This window comes from Electrona antarctica, assembly GCF_951216825.1.
Source record: "Electrona antarctica genome assembly, chromosome: 10".
In the NCBI taxonomy this organism is placed as follows: domain Eukaryota; kingdom Metazoa; phylum Chordata; class Actinopteri; order Myctophiformes; family Myctophidae; genus Electrona; species Electrona antarctica.
The window spans coordinates 42,406,334-42,423,153 of NC_136791.1; the positions used below are offsets into that span (position 1 = coordinate 42,406,334).

The window sequence follows — 16,820 nt, forward strand, 5'->3', positions numbered from 1 at the left end:
TGTGTGTGTGTGTGTGTGTGTGTGCGCGTGCGCGCCGCGCGCGCGTGTGCGTGTGCAGCGCTTGCGTGAGCTCGTGTGTGCAGGTCAGGACGCACGAGCCACGAGCACTATAGAAATCCTGAGTGTTAATACTTCCACAAATGGGCCCCGAAAAGGCTCAAGTAAGAACTCAGGATTTGGACTGTGGGTGTTTGTATTTGGCCCATCGCAGTATTAGGCTGATTAGCAGCCGTTGGAGCCACAGTACACTCAGCCAGGCTCACAGCCACCATGGAGCTATACACGGATTCCACTGCACTGTGCTTCCATCCATCCAACTCCTAGTCACCTGAACAGCAGAATAATGCCTCTTTACTGACCACTGGGAACCCTGAGAGACAGAGAGAAGGACGCACAGCAAGGCACCGAGAAGAAGCCTACAGGAGGAAAGGAAGTATGAGTGCTGCTATGGGGGGGTCGGAGCGAGCCTGGTGGATCGTGGTGGAATGCGCTTGCAGAGTTTTTGGCATCTCCACTGCAGTAGGTATGGAATCCACGTTTACTTATTTGGTATTGATTTTATATTTTGTCAACACGGCAAAAATTGCTGAAAATAGCCGATCTACATAAGCTCACAATGTGAGCTTGGCAACTTGTAGTTTAATGTAGTGAATTTTAATGATAGTGGCCTGGCCGTAGCTGAGTGGGTAGAGAGGCCGTCTGAGAATCAGAAGCTCGCTGGTTGGACCCTCAACAGGGGGGACCATAACTCAAAGCGACGCTTTTATTTTTTTCTATTTTTTATCATCGGATCTAAACCGCGTCTGGTGACGCAAGGTTCCTCAATCTGAGTTGGGTAAGTGTCCCCGAGCAAGACAACTTAACCCCTATAACCGCTCTGACCTTGTGCGCTCATCTGAGCGCTCATCTGAGCAGCCATCTGCTGGGTGAATGTAGAAAAGTCATTTCCCCTTGCCCCCGGGCCCAGGGACCAGTAAATAGGTGCTTCCGCCCTTTCCCTTGATCCAAAACCTGAGTACATATACAGTAAACTGCTGCTCTGTCTGTCCTGAAGTCTGTTTGTTTGCTTTTCCTTTGACCCTGACACGACCTTGAGATCTTCTCTTAGCAAAACACTGCAGGGTGAGTTTGCTCATGGCCAATTTGCTGAGCATACAACATATAACATTATAGCGTAAAATAATGTTTTACTGCCCCTGGTGGCTCCAGAGAGTCCAACAGGAAGCGGGGATGCGTGCAGTACGCATGTTCCCAATGTGGAGTCTGGGGGGCCCCCAGGGGTCCTTCAGGGGGCTCCCCAGCTAAATGTCTGATAGCTAGTAGGAACCTTAATGGAAATTGGATTCCTCAGCCCTGATTAGGCCCCAAAATTCAGTCCGCGAGTATGATACTATGATATTGCAGTTAAATCCTCAAGTGTTCATTGATGATTGACAGTTAGGAACCAAATGGACCCCTACTGCGGGGCTGTAACTCTGAGAGTGTACAAATGTGAGGGACTGCCATTGGATTTTTTTAAATTTTCGTTTTTTCATGTCATATCAAAGCAGGCATAGCTTCAAATGGCTTCAAATTGACATATTGGTTGTTCAGTTTGACCCACCAGTTTTGGAGATATGGCTTATAGAGTAGGCTAATGTCTTGCAGAAAACAGCGAGTTGAGAAAACAGGCTTGAAAGGTTCACTTCTGTGGTCTCTAACATTATACACCTAGCTACATGTTTAAGCATTTATTTCATATTTACATGTCGATTTCAGCTCTGACACTTGTTTCAGACAGCTCTAGTATGTGAAGAGTCTGCCTATGCTATTAATTCATTAATTTAAAAAAAAGTTTTTCTCCTCTGGTGAAAAGCTGTAATTTGCGCGATGGCAGTCTCTCAGTCAAATCTGGTCACAAATGGCCCGTCACTGAGTACGTAAAAGGCTGAGAACGGCTGCAGTACAGTAGTAGCAGCTACTAGATACACCCTCCAGCCACACTAGTAAATCGTGGGGAGATTGTCTGGTCGCTGCTTCCCTCCCTCTCTAGACCTCCCTCCGCTCTAAATTCAAACACATGCAGAGTTGCAGACTCTCTGTACATCCACTGGCCCGCAGTTGTCTAACCTCGCCTCATGCCGAGGCCTCTTTAGCCTGCTGAGTTATTGGCTCATTTGATCACAAGCTGCTATATGCACTCACACCTTCTTGTCTGATCTTTATAAGTGCGTATAAGAGTGCGCGCGTGCGTTTCTGTGTGTATGTGCGTGTTCCTCTGTGCATCTCTGTGTGTGTGTGTGTGTACTCCGGGGTCTCTGTGTCTGGGGCAGCCGCGTGGGAGTATCCGTGCGTCTGTGTCTGTGTGTGTTCCATATAGACACAGACACGCACGGTGAGCACTGAACATACATGTTAATTTTCCACCAGCATGTCTGTAAGCAGCGTTAATTCTTCTCACACTCCATAAACTCCCAGAAAGCATTTAGCTACATCCCCTCGCTGTAGCTCTAATCCCACCGGTGCAGATTCTATCTTCACATTTCTGGTAAACAGGCCTGACCAATTGCTTCCACATGTTAGCTGTGACCCCCCCACTCCAATAGCATGCTCTGGGTTTACCTCATTCCTGCCTCCCAGCAAAGGGCATGTTATACACTTTTTATATGACTGCAAGGGGTGTAAGAAATAAGTGTATTAGTGTATCTATATTCTGATAACAATCATTGCGTGTTTGTTCTGTAACCATCTCCCCAGCTCAGAAAACCCGTTTTCAGGTCAAGACACCAATATATCCAGTCAGGAGAGAGAACTCACACAGGATACAGAATACACAAGTGAAAAGGAAGTGATGAAACACAAATGGCAGACACAATATTGTAACTGCCTCTGAAACAATATAAATTGATTTGATTGATTGATTGATTGATTGATTGATTGATTGAAAATTGTATCAGTTTGTAGAATGAGCACAGTTCGAGGAAAGCACACTAGCACAGTTCAATACAAGGTCTGCTAAGAGGATTGAGATACCTTGTGGAGTTCTCTCTCCTGATTGGCATCCCAACCTTTAATCTTCTGTTTATTAAAGTGCTGGTGAGATGGTGAGATGTGGAGACCTCTACTGAACAAACACTCTATAGCTATACAGTATAGGCTATAGTATGATAACTATTGAAATATAAAGCTTTTTATCACTTACACCCCCTTAATTCATACAGCTGAGTTGACATCTAGACAGAAGCATGTAGGGTTAGGTACCCCTGTACTATACTAGGCCTCCATTTTGGGTTTGCACATGCTAACGATGTGAACATGTATCTGCAATCAGCATAATTATTTTTGAGACAGTGTAGAGACTACAGTGATTTGAAAGACTTGCAGTTCTTTGTCATTGAACAGAATCATGAACCTACCCTGACACCTAGTGGTGACCACTTTGCAAACAGCTTTAGACTCTTCACGTTGAACCTAATTTGCATCATTCTTTGTCAGATGCAGTGTGCTCTGTGGAATGTGGGATGATTTTCTTAAAAACGCATGGACTAACAATTACATCCTGTTGGTCACAATCACAAAGTTTGGTGCTTAGAAGTATTGTAGGGCCAGGCTATGTAAAAACAAATACATACATGAAAGGGAATAATTGACCCTGTTGTCTCCATTCCAGTGTTGTGTGCTGTAGGCGTGGAGACACTGCATCGGGGAGAGTTCCACAGTCTGGCCATTTATCTGATGTAAGTAGCTTATATGCTCATTAGTCACAAGAGAGCTTTTTCATGGCAGCCATATTGACATTGGGTAAACACTGTTAGGGCATGGTCCAGTCCAGTCACTCTCCACACGTCTAACCTCGCCTCACCAGGCTTTCCACGACCTCGGAGGAAAGCCTGGTCTCTGTTTCAAAAGTCCGTATGATCCTGTCGGGAGCGGATGATATCGTTAAGTCATGTTGTAGTATTGTTTTGTAGTCGACAGGCAGGAACAACAGGCGGCAACTTCCTTTTCCCTCAAACCGATTTTTCTCAATAAAAGCTCTCGTAGCCTGTAGCTTTTATTGAGAAAAATCGTTTTGAGGGAAAAGGAAGTTGCCGCCTGTTGTTCCTGCCTGTCGACTACAAAACAATACTACAACATGGCGTAACGATATCATCCGCTCCCGACAGGATCATATACGCTAAATGAAATGGTGCCCAGGCTACCACACATCAGAAGCCTATTCATGTGGAGCTTCCCGCGTCACATTCAACACGTGGAGTTCATCATTGGTGAACTTTGACCAGGCGTCAACCAAGCGCCGTGGTTGGGGGTCCGCTCATAATTCCGATATTGCATCATTCTGTCCATTAGGTTAGTGGGTGGTTAGGGTTAGGGATTGGGTTAGTTATGATATGGCATCCGTGGTGGACCCCACTTGGCAGGCATTTCGCTTGTAAACTTCTTTCAATGTTACATTTTCTTAAGTCAAACTAACTACACAGCAGCAAACTGGCACCGCCCCACAATCTGCCAACATGCACAATAGCAGCCCCCTAGCTCAGTTTGACCTGAATGGAACACAACCTTAATTAATATATTGGCACCATCTGTGTTTAAGGAGGCTGAATCTAATCTAATGCAATGCATATTATATACATTGAGACTTGTCCACTTTTGTCAATGTCACCTGACCGGTAGTCTCGCAATTTTCAAATGCTTCCTTCATACATCGAAAAAGCTATCATGAGTAAAATACTATGGTAAAATATAAAGAGGCTCAAGCCTCCTCCCCACTTCCGTTTCATCTTTACAGTCGCGCACATTTATCCTAATATAAATAGAAAACATCTAAGCATAGGCCTATATAGCTTGTTGGTTAGCAGAAAAGGAAATTAAAAAATAAAATGTAAATAAAATATATTTTCGTGAACGGAAATAGCAGCATAGAGCACCGAAGTCCTGACGTCACTGTCAGTAGAGGGCGTCAATCCACAGGTTCGTCTACTTTTTATTTGCATATAATCTCCATAGGAGGATTTTAGATCGCCTCATATAAGAACTGTGTTTGAAAAATAAACCGATCACCCCAGCCGTTTCACTCATATGGATATAAAGCATCGACTGAAGGTGGAAATGTACAAATATACCCAAAGAGTAACATAAAAAGCGTTAGAAACGAGTGAAACAACCCAGAGACTACATTTCCGGTATAGGCGGGTGGCTGCATCTGCCCGTCGCACAACAGAAATTGAATGTTAATTACGTTTATTTTTATTTTTATTTTATTGATATTTAATGTTTCGTGGTTAGTACGAGTCGAGTCACCACCAGCTGAGCTTACGTCAACGAGGAATCTCAGGAACGCAATGTGTTGACACATTTCAAGGCTTTTGCGGCCACATTAATTCCATTTTCTCCAGAAACTGGCTGTATCAAATATGGACATCATTAACCTGACAGAAAGGCCGGGGTGGTCGGTTTATTTTTCAAACACAGTTCTTATATGAAGCGACCTAAAATTGCCCTATGGGGATCTCAATGCAACTAAAAGAATACATGAACCTGTGTATTGGCGCCCTCTACTGAAAGTGACGTCAGACTTCGGTGCCCTATAGTTCCTGCACTCAGCATTCGGAGATTGTGGAATAGTTGTCTGGCTACGCGAGACTACCTGACCGGTGACAATGATTAGGACTGATGGGTGATGGGCCACAGGTGTGGCATGTCACACTATGTGTATATAATTGTTGTCTACTCCTTCCATGTGAAGGTCTGAAGAAGGGCTACGGCTCGAAACGTTACCACTTTAAGTAAAGACATTTCTGGGAGCAGATAATGTTTTTTTCATTTATTTACCATCTGTGTTTCTACTATGTCATGCCAAAGGTAAATTATATCTATCTATCGATTGATCTCCATCCTTTTCATTATCTATGGTCTCTGTCACTCAGTTGGAGGCAACATATTGTTTCAGTTCAGCCCCCCTCAAAAAAAACCGGGAGGGACAATGAGGACCAACTCAGCAGAGCATCTTGTATTCATTTATATCGATATAATCCACCAAAGCCCTCTTGAACTTGGTTCTACTTGGCCTGATCTGGTGACATTCCAGTTGCAGAAAATATAATAATATAAAAAATACTAATGAACTATGCAAGTGTTTTAATATAGGAAGGAATGTGTGTGTGGCCAAATCTTTCAGAATAACTTCCCCAACCTATACACGCGCGCACACGCACGCACGCACGCACGCACGCACACACACACACTCACGCAAACACAGCACGCACGCACGCACACACACACACACACGTCACACACACGCACACACACACACACACACACACACACACACACGCACACACACACACACACACACACACACATACACAGTGGGCATACACTCAGTGGGCATGCAAACAGCAGATATGGTAGGATGGACAGGATACCCTCGGGGGACGTGATGAGGTGCAGAGCATGGTGGCAGATGGCAGAAGTCACCAGCAGGCAGGGCTGACATTCTGTCCTACTTATTGTTATCTGTGTGGCTCACAGCCACACTCCCACAGAGCCACAGGAAAACATCTCCCCAAGGAGGGCACAAATGCATGAAAAGTATGCATGTTTATTTCATGTGAACCCGGCCACCCCCCATACACGCACGCAAGCACGCACGCACGCACGCACGCACGCACGCACGCACGCACGCACGCACACACACACACACACATAGGGGAGGCTGATAGTGGTGGGTGGTTATGTCCTCCTTGAGAACATTACTTCAGTTTCAGATGGTTAGATGTTATCAAGACAATCCGTAGAAAATGGAATAAATTACAGTACACTTTAAGCTGTGCGTTTCTGTATGTGTATCGTTGACACACGCTTACACCTTTTTTTAAATAGCTGATCTACAAGCTCACAATCACGTGTGCATCTGCTATTTTTGACTATTAATAATTTTTTTGTTTCAACACGGCAATGCAACATTGATATTAAAAGGTCCTTTGTAATTTGTACTTTTGAATACTATAATATAAAAGCAAGTTCTCCAGTACGTTAACTCAAGTTCAAGGTGGACAGAACAACTTTCACTTAGTACTTTGTCCACCTCTGCACCTGATATTGAAACTCATACAACACACACAGGCACCTGACACTAAGGTGGCTTTTAGACGAGGATGGTGTTCATAAGAAACGGAAAAATAAAGTATCGTTTGCTGGGGTCCTTTTAGACGAGAAGGGTGTTCTCAGGAGGTGAAAACGCATCAAAGTGAAACCACCTCCCAGAGTGGAAATCTTTGAGAACGCTGTTTTATCCCTTCTCCGTGTAAACAGGCAAAACGGTGAATCCGCAAAACGTATGACATCATGGCTCACGTTGGCTCGCAGCGCATATATTATTACATTGATGCATAATTATGATATATGGAGTTCCTGAACAAGCCTCCCTCCTCGCCTACAAAGCGCTGCTCATCAGCGATGGTGAATGTAAAACCATGATGTAAATAAAATGCCTTAATTGTGATAGGTGGCAGCCGCGGCAGCAGCGTTTATGTAGCCTAATGTATTATAAAATATATAACCATCCCGTGGCGCGCTCTGCCTGCATGCTCTGGGCTGTCTGTCACCACCATCACCCTCCCTACTCCCCAGGTGATTAAACAAAAAGGAATCACCCCTATTAACCTATTAATTAACATTTACCTCAGTATTATTTATTCCTAACTTTAATCTGGTAGCGTTTTTAATATGTGAGAAAATAAAGTGACCGCAAAAATCGCGAGAAACTGTCCGCTGTGAAGCTTGAACTCACGGCCAATGGGGACAATGTTCTCGTAGTCTAACACCTAACACAGCAAGCTATGTAAGTCATTGAAAAGTGGGGGTTGAAGTGTGTACTTGTAGTGTGTGTTGTAGTGTGATTGACACGGGGAACAATGAAACTGTTGCGTGAAGGGGGAGCTGGCTCTTCTTCTTGTACATAACGTGGGTGACTGGTCTATTTGGCAGCCCGTTACCGCCACCTAGCGATATTATAGCGTTTTCATAAAGTGTGCGTTCTCGTGTAAAGGGTCAATAAAAACTGAGAACGCAACGGGACTTTGCCGTTTTATCTGGAGACCATCGTCGTCTGAAAGGGGCCTAAGACTGCAATGTACATACATGCAAATGCACATACTGTAGCAGTGCAGTGCCCATACATACATATGGACATACATTTACAAAATGGAACCATGCACACAGCACCTTCAAGCACCTCAAAACGGGCTATAATTAATGTACATACTTTAATTGCCATGTACAGTATTTACCTTATATTACTGTTGATCATTATTATTCCTGTTATTGCTACCATGAGAAACTCTTTATCTCTCCCACCAGTGTGTCATCTGTGTGCATAATGCTGGTTGAAGTGGCCTACTTCCTGGATGTCATCTTGTTCATGTGTCTGCCGTAAGTACAGCATAGATATAGATAGACACTTTATTTATCCCTGAGGGGAAATTCAGATATCCCATATAGCTCATACAGGCATACAATGAACACATCACAAAAAGAGGGGCGCACAGGTTAACAACACTGAGATAAATATATAAAAGAATATATTATGAAAGCATGAAAAGCATTCAAAAGGTGTCACTCGGAATAATAATCCTTTCTTATTGCACATAGACCCATAAATAAGTAAAAACTAAAACTATTAGTGCAGTTCATAGGCTTAGCGGCTGGTCATGGAGTTGAAGAGCCTAATAGAGCACCGAAGTCTGACGTCACTTTCAGTAGAGGGCGCCAAAACACAGGTTCATGTATTTTTTTAGTTGCATTGAGATCCCCATAGGACGATTTTAGGTCGCTTCATATAAGAACTGTGTTTGAAAAATAAACCGACCACCCCGGCCTTTCTGTCAGGGGAGTGGCTGTGCGTCATTAATGATGTCCATTCATATTTGATACAGCCAGTTTCTGGAGAAAATGGAATTCATGTGGCCGCAAAAGCCTTGAAACTACATATGAAGGCAATGTCGCTGCTAATATACGTCACGCCCAGCTGTCAACACATTGCGTTCCTGAGATTCCTCGTTGACGTAAGCTCAGCTGGTGGTGACTCGACTCGTACTAACCACGAAACATTAAATATCAATAAAAAAAATAAACGTAATTAACATTCAGTTTCTGTTGTGCGACGGGCAGATGCAGCCACCCGCCTACCCGGAAATGTAGTCTCTGGGTTGTTTCACTCGTTTCTAACGCTTTTTTTGTTACTCTTTGGGTATATTTGTACATTTCCACCTTCAGTCGATGCTTCATATCCATATGAGTGAAAAGGCCGGGGTGATCGGTTTATTTTTCAAACACAGTTCTTATATGAGGCGATCTAAAATCCCCCTATGGAGATTACAATGCAAATAAAAAGTAGACGAACCTGTGGATTGACGCACTCTACTGACAGTGACGTCAGGACTTCGTGTTCTTAAAGCGCTCATTCTTGCAGGGCATTGGACGGAACAGAACCTTGCAACTTCTTCTCTGGCCTTCTATGGATGTCGTGGAAAGGATGACTCACATTGCCCATTATGGCCCGTCTCTTAATGTCTCTCCACAACAGACTGCAGGGACACGGCATGCATCTCTCTTTATCTGTATATTTGCATTCTGTATTCTGTTCTGCGGTGACTGTATGCACGATGAAGTGTATGTCAGTGCCAGCCAGATACACACAGAAAAGTGGGCCTATGGTGAAAAAGCACATTAGAGTGGTACGCCTTCATCCCCTGCCCCCTGAGATGCCCATTTGATGTTTGTATTTTTAGATCACCAGTGAGACAGGTGTGTGTGTGTGTGTGTGTGTGTGTGTGTGTGTGTGTGTGTGTGTGTGTGTGCGTGCGTGCGTGCGTGCGTGCGTGCGTGCGTGCGTGCGTGCGTGCGTGCGTGCGTGCGTGCGTGCGTGCGTGCGTGCGTGCGTGCGTGCGTGCGTGCGTGCGTGCGTGCGTGCGTGCGTGCGTGCAGCCACTGAAACAAGAGCAACTGTAATGCTCAGTCTAAATCCCACCCTGTATCTCTGTCTCCATCTGTCTGTCTGTATGACTGTCTCTCTGTCTCCATCTGTCTGTCTGTATGACTGTCTCTCTGTCTCCATCTGTCTGTCTGTATGACTGTCTCTCTGTCTCCATCTGTCTGTCTGTATGACTGTCTCTCTGTCTCCATCTGTCTGTATGACTGTCTCTCTGTCTCCATCTGTCTGTCTGTATGATTGTCTCTCTGTCTCCATCTGTCTGTATGACTGTCTCTCTGTCTCCATCTGTCTGTCTGTATGACTGTCTCCATCTGTCTGTCTGTATGACTGTCTCTCTGTCTCCATCTGTCTGTATGACTGTCTCTCTGTCTCCATCTGTCTGTCTGTATGACTGTCTCCATCTGTCTGTCTGTATGACTGTCTCTCTGTCTCCATCTGTCTGGCTGTATGACTGTCTCTCTGTCTCCATCTGTCTGTATGACTGTCTCTCTGTCTCCATCTGTCTGTCTGTATGACTGTCTCTCTGTCTCCATCTGTCTGTCTGTATGACTGTCTCTCTGTCTCCATCTGTCTGTCTGTATGACTGTCTCTCTGTCTCCATCTGTCTGTATGACTGTTTCTCTGTCTCCATCTGTCTGTATGACTGTCTCTCTGTCTCCATCTGTCTGTATGACTGTCTCTCTGTCTCTGTCTGTCTGTATGACTGTTTCTCTGTCTCCATCTGTCTGTATGACTGTCTCTCTGTCTCCATCTGTCTGTATGACTGTCTCTCTCTCTGTCTCCATCTGTCTGTGTGACTGTCTCTCTGTCTCCATCTGTCTGTATGACTGTCTCTATCTGTCTGTATGACTGTCTCCATCTGTCTGTATGACTGTCTCCATCTGTCTGTATGACTGTCTCTCTGTCTCCATCTGTCTGTCTGTATGACTGTCTCGCTGTCATTCTCGCTGTCTTTCTCTCTCTCTCTCTCTCTCTCTCTCTCTCTCTCTCTCTCTCTCTCTCTCTCTCTCTCTCTCTCTTTCTCTCTCTCTCTCTCTCTCTCCCCTCATAGCTTTCCTCCAGACTGGCCAGTGTTTGCATTGTGCAGGAGGTTCTGTCATGTCGGCGGTTTCCAGAAGTTCCTCTACTACGCCGTCATGTCTCTGGTCTGCTTCCTGCATCCTGTGTTGGTGTGGCACGCCGTTATCTCAGGTACAACCACTCAGGTCAGGTACTGGAGTCTTAAAGCTGCAATCCACAACTTTGTTAGTGAATACGGTCGTTAATGATGTTGTTAATTTAACTAGCATCTTTGCATTGGTTGGAGGTGTCTGGTCTCCCTACTCTTCCATTGAGACATATATACAGTAGATCTAATGGTTGGGTAGGACACCAACTGGTTGACAGGCGGTACTGCATGAAGCTCAAATTGTAGCCCCCCCCAAAAAAAGTCTTGCATGGGAGTTCCAGGTTCGAATCCTGGGTAGGACATGAATCTTGCGGACTGCAGCTTTAATTTCAGTCCATACAGTTTGAAAATGTACCTATAGGGATTGACACTTTGTGTACCAGCAGTTTTGAGCATTAATGGATAAATTCTCAAAATCGCAGCAATTCATGCATGTACTTTGATTCTGTTTCAGAATAAGTTGTAAATATCATAGGATGTCTTGTGACCGCAGGGAGCATGCTTCTAGTGACAGCCTTGCTCAACTTCATACTAAGTAAGAAGGTCAAGAGCGAGACTCCCAAAGCGCCTCAGGGCCAGGACCCGTCTGCGACAGAGAGGGGAGGCTCATTCCTTCACATGGTCCCAGGAAGAAGGGAACCCGACCAGCCTATGACGCCCAGACATGGTGGCCTCCACCCGGGAGAGGAAGGAGAGAGCGTCCAGGCAATGCTAGAGCCGGCACACGCCCCAGTCCCAAAGGACAAGCAGAGAGAGAGCAGGGGATGGAGAGAGAGGAGACAGGTGCGTTTCACCAGTAGAGAAGTCCTTGTGGAGAGAGAGATGGAGGAGATGGAGAGGTACTGTGAGGCAGAGCCAGAGACCACCTCGGACACTGCACCCATGATCACTGATTGACCTATGGTATACTTCTCTGTGTGGATTCAAACCCGGTACTCGGAAAGTAAACATCTCAGCCAGAGAGGAATATTAAACTTCTGGTCCTCAGACAGGGCTACTCTGCTACAATCAACAATCACCCTCCTTTGACAATCGACGCACGCACACACGCACGCACGCACGCACGCACGCACGCACGCACGCACGCACGCACGCACGCACGCACGCACAGGAAACCAGTTGGATTCAAGCCAAAGTCTACCGCATGGCAAACATCTACTGCTGAGACGAAGGGAAGTCCCCCCTGACCAAGGTAGATGTTAGGCTTCCGGCCTTCAGCCAGGGGCAGAGCTATAAACAGAAAGACACAGTTTGCGTACGGTACTGGATATAATGCTCCCCACATGTGTTTCAGTCCAGCACCTGTATTTGCTTTTTGTTTTTTTCACTTGTTGTGTTCATTGATGTCTTTTTTTGTTTTTACCCTGCTCTGTGCAGCACTTTGGAACATTGTTTTAAAAAGGTGCTATATAAATAAAATTCATTATTTATCATTATCATTACCTGTTTGTTTTTTAATAATTAGTTTTTTTATAATTGCTGCATTTCAGGCAGAGCTACTTTGCTGCAGACAAACTACACTCAACAGCGCATGTATTGTATTCATATTGACAATCACAAACTGTACATCCATGTGACTGTATTTCAGTCTCCGTGTCAGACTATAGTGGTGCCCTTATGCGCAGTATAAGATGTGGCTGTTTTCTGGTCTGCAACACAGTTCTTCTATGCACTTTATTTTTTTATCCCACAATTTTTTCACCCAGTGTCAATTATCTAATGTAATCCTGGGCGCTACACTTCCTCTGCCAACCTGGGGGGGCAGCGGACTGACCTCATGCTTCCTTCTATGCATGAGGAGTCCAAGCTGCTTCTTTTCACCTGACAGGGGAGAGTTTTCCCGGCCGGACGTAGCGCGTGGAAGGAACACGTTATTCCGACCAGTTCCGTTCCCCTCCATCAGGCGCCCTGGCTAGCCAGGGGGAGGTAGTTTAGAGACCAGGATTACGGCATGTTTTTGTGAGGGTACCTACCATAGGGGACACGGGGAGAACATGCAAACTCCACACAGAAAGAACTTAGTTCTTTCTGGTGAACATGAGATTTTTTTTTCCTTTTTATTTATTTTGAGAATCAACTTACAAATGTCATGAGGAAACTTGGAACGTCTTATTCCCATTTATTGTTTTGTTTTTTATTGTTTTACAATGAAAATGACATACAAAGCATCTGTTAACATTTCTATAAAGAAATAAAATGATTTATACCAACATCTGCATGGGCCTTTGCATAATGACCCCCCTTTTGTTCAAAGGTCAGTGTAGACAGAAGACGCTGAAGGAATCCAATCCACTTAGAGCAAGCATGCATAATTCATGAGCCAATAAATGAGATAAACCGTTTCATTTTGTACAATCAGACAGCATATGCGCTTTAAGGAGACCCTAGACACATCACGTGACTGAGAAATTCATTCAAATGCCTTTCTCAAAGCATGCAGCAGCGTACACCTTGCGCGTGTTTGCCATCTCTCCCCCTATGGCTCAGAGTTGGGCTTTCGCCACGTGATGAGATGAGCTGTGAGCGCCGGTGACCATGGTGACTGCGCTCAGGGACAGAGACAAAGCGCTGGGTTCGTCATGGTGATAAGGCAGAAACAAACAGCACTCTTGTTAGGTGGCTCCAGCTGTAGTGTGGCTTGTACACGCAAACATAATATATATATGACACTAAAATTTTTAAAACTTGACACAGAGAATTCCCAGTCACCTTTGGTTTGAACCACTTTACCTGGGTCTCTACACAAGGTCTGCTCCTTTTGATTTGTGCAATCTATACAAGCTCACAATAATGTGAGCTTGCAGATCTGCCGTTTTGGCCAAATGTTTCCCCCAAATAGAGATGCTAGGGTTTATGTGGTTAAAACAGTAACAGGAAGAGTGGGCACTAAGGAAGACTGGGCACCTCGATGTAAACTTATATTTTTGATGTAAAGTGATTAGAACATGTACATTCGACAATTAAGGTCTCATATTTCATATTGCTATACGAATTGCTACAAACCCCACATCCAACAATTTTGGGCATAGAATTTGAATTTCTTATTTAGGTCTGCTGTGCATGTTCAAATCATGTACTTTACATTACTTTATTTAAAAAAGAAATCCGCTCTTCCTTAGTGCCCACTCTTCTTGCTTCCGGTTAAGGGGCAACGACAGGGAATGGCTTGGCCGGTCACCTTTGGTTTTGACCACTTTCAACCTGGCGTCCATATTTTTTGCTATCCCTTGTATGTCAAAGTGACCTGGGGCAGAAAGTGAAGTGCAGATCTGTGAAGTATTGTGGAACTAGCCCGGAAACCGGACAAATCTGCCAGAGCAAAATCATTTATGTTTTAGTCTGGTCATGCCAGGCTACAGTTAATACATTTAGGGCTCTAAAAACAAACAGTAAGAAAATGTTAATTCAATTCTGTATTTCAATGGTGCAAGTGAGCCAGAGCAGGGGTGATGTGTGGTATATGACATCCTTTGAGAACTATACTCGAGAAAGAAAGGGAATTAGATACAATAAATTAATAAAAAGGCTTTTTTGGTAAATTGATAATCAGGCTTTTTACTTTTTAAAGCATTGATGCTTTAAAAATGCTTTTTGAAAGCATTATTTGGGTCTTTTTAAATTTTGATAAGATGCAATTCACCATGGGCTACAGATATTCCTCTATTGTTCTTCTGCTCATAAATCAATGCGGTTTTCTTTTCTGTTTTCTCTCTCTCACACACACACACACGCACGCACGCACGCACGCACACACGCACGCACGCACGCACGCACGCACGCACGCACGCACGCACGCACGCACGCACGCACGCACGCACGCACGCACGCACGCACGCACGCACACACACACACACACACACACACACACACACACACACACACACACACACACACACACACACACACACACACAGCATCTCTCATTCCCCTGTGCATTGGACTGCAGTGTTGTGTGTGTAGATATAATACTGTATGTGTAGCCTTAAGAGACAATCTCTCCCCAACATCAAAGCTAAGCGGTGAATCAATAGGTGCAGAGGAAGCAGCCATTCATCAGACATCGCCTCACTGAGCTCAGGTGCCAGACAGCACACACGCACGCAAGCGTGCGCACACACACACACACACACACACACGCACGCACACACGCACGCACGCACGCACGCTGTGACATGTGAGGCCAGTCTGGAGGGGTTAGGCACTTCAATGTACAACACAGGGTCTTTGTTCAGATTCTGCTAATAGCCGATTTATAAGATCACCACAAGGTGAAATGCGAAGCGTGTGAGCATGTAGATCAACTATTTTAGGCGTGCAACACCGGTGTCCGACAAAGTAAAAATCTGGCTTAAGGGGCTGTTTGCTGCATGCATCCCTCCATCATGGCGCCCCGGATGTCCAGGGGGAGGCAGTTTGGAGACAGTGGCGTGCACAGATAGACACTAGGGGGTGCTAGAGCACCCCCTGCCCTTTTGGCAATGTGCCCTTTTGAAAAAACAAAAACAAAAAAAACATGTTTTTCTCTTTTTTTTTTGGATTTTTCAAAAATAGCAGATCTACAAGCTCATAGCGCGCCACCGAGTGGCGCGCTATGAGCTTGTAGGTCTGCTATTTTTCAATAGCTAAAGCATAACATAATGCTAACACCAAAAGGGGTTCCCGCCCAAAATGGATTAAGGCAACCGGCCGGTTCCACGCGCTGCACAAGGTGCCCTTTTTTAGTCAGTAGGCCTGAGAGGAGAGGAGAGGAGACTGTGGCTCAAGAGGTAGAGCAGGTCGTCCAATGATCCATGGGTCGGCGGTTCGAATCCCGGCTCCTCCTGTCTACATGTCGAAGTGTCCTTGGGCAAGACACTGAACCCCAAATTGCTCCCGATGTGCTGGTTGGTACCTTGCATGGCTTCCGCTGCCATCGGTGTATGAATGTGTGTGTGAATGGGTGAATGTAATGTACAATCTATGTAAAGCGCCTTGGATAAAGGCGCTATATAAATGCACCATTTACCATTTACCATTTAGGAGAGGAGAGGAGAGGAGAGGAGAGGAGAGGAGAGGAGAGGAGAGGAGAGCAGAGGAGAGGAGAGGATGAGACATAGACAAAGGCAAAATGATCTCAGTTTTTCCAGGCTGGTTCCAAAAAATTAATGTCTTTCTTTTTTTGGACATGACTTTGTCACAATCTATATCCTCTATAATTAACTGCTTCCTAGAGGGGAAGTTATTCGGGAGCTGGAACAGATTACTTCCTCTGTTATGTTAAGTCATCTCTGCCCTGTGGGAGAGAGGGAGGGAGAGAGAGAGAGAGAGAGAGAGAGAGAGAGAGAGAGAGAGAGAGAGAGAGAGAGAGAGAGAGAGAGAGAGAGGGAGGGAGGAGAGAGAGAGAGAGAGAGAGATAGAGAGAGAGAGGGAGTGAGGGAGGGAGGAGAGAGAGAGAGAGAGAGAGAGAGAGAGAGAGAGAGGGAGGAGAGAGAGAGAGAGAGAGAGAGAGAGAGAGAGAGAGAGAGAGAGAGAGAGAGAGAGAGAGGTGAGAGAGAGAGAGAGAGAGAGAGAGAGAGAGAGGAAGAGAGGAGAGAGATAGAGAGAGAGAGGAAGAGAGGAGAGAGATAGAGAGAGAGAGAGAGAGAGAGGGAGGAGGGAAGAGAGAGAGAGAGAGAGAGAGAGAGAGAGAGAGAGGAG

General features: G+C 45.2%; 1 protein-coding gene across 1 annotated transcript; it reads left to right on the forward strand.

Annotated features, from left to right (window-relative positions):
• Window positions 1-447: 447 nt before the first annotated feature.
• On the forward strand, window positions 448-12,041 carry tmem72 (transmembrane protein 72; the record flags this gene model as incomplete). Its single annotated transcript, XM_079511943.1, has 5 exons — window positions 448-523; window positions 3,650-3,716; window positions 8,344-8,415; window positions 11,028-11,167; window positions 11,638-12,041. 5 exons carry the CDS (start codon window positions 448-450, stop codon window positions 12,039-12,041), a joined length of 759 nt encoding a protein of 252 aa, XP_079368069.1.
• Between the last annotated feature and the right edge of the window lie 4,779 nt (window positions 12,042-16,820).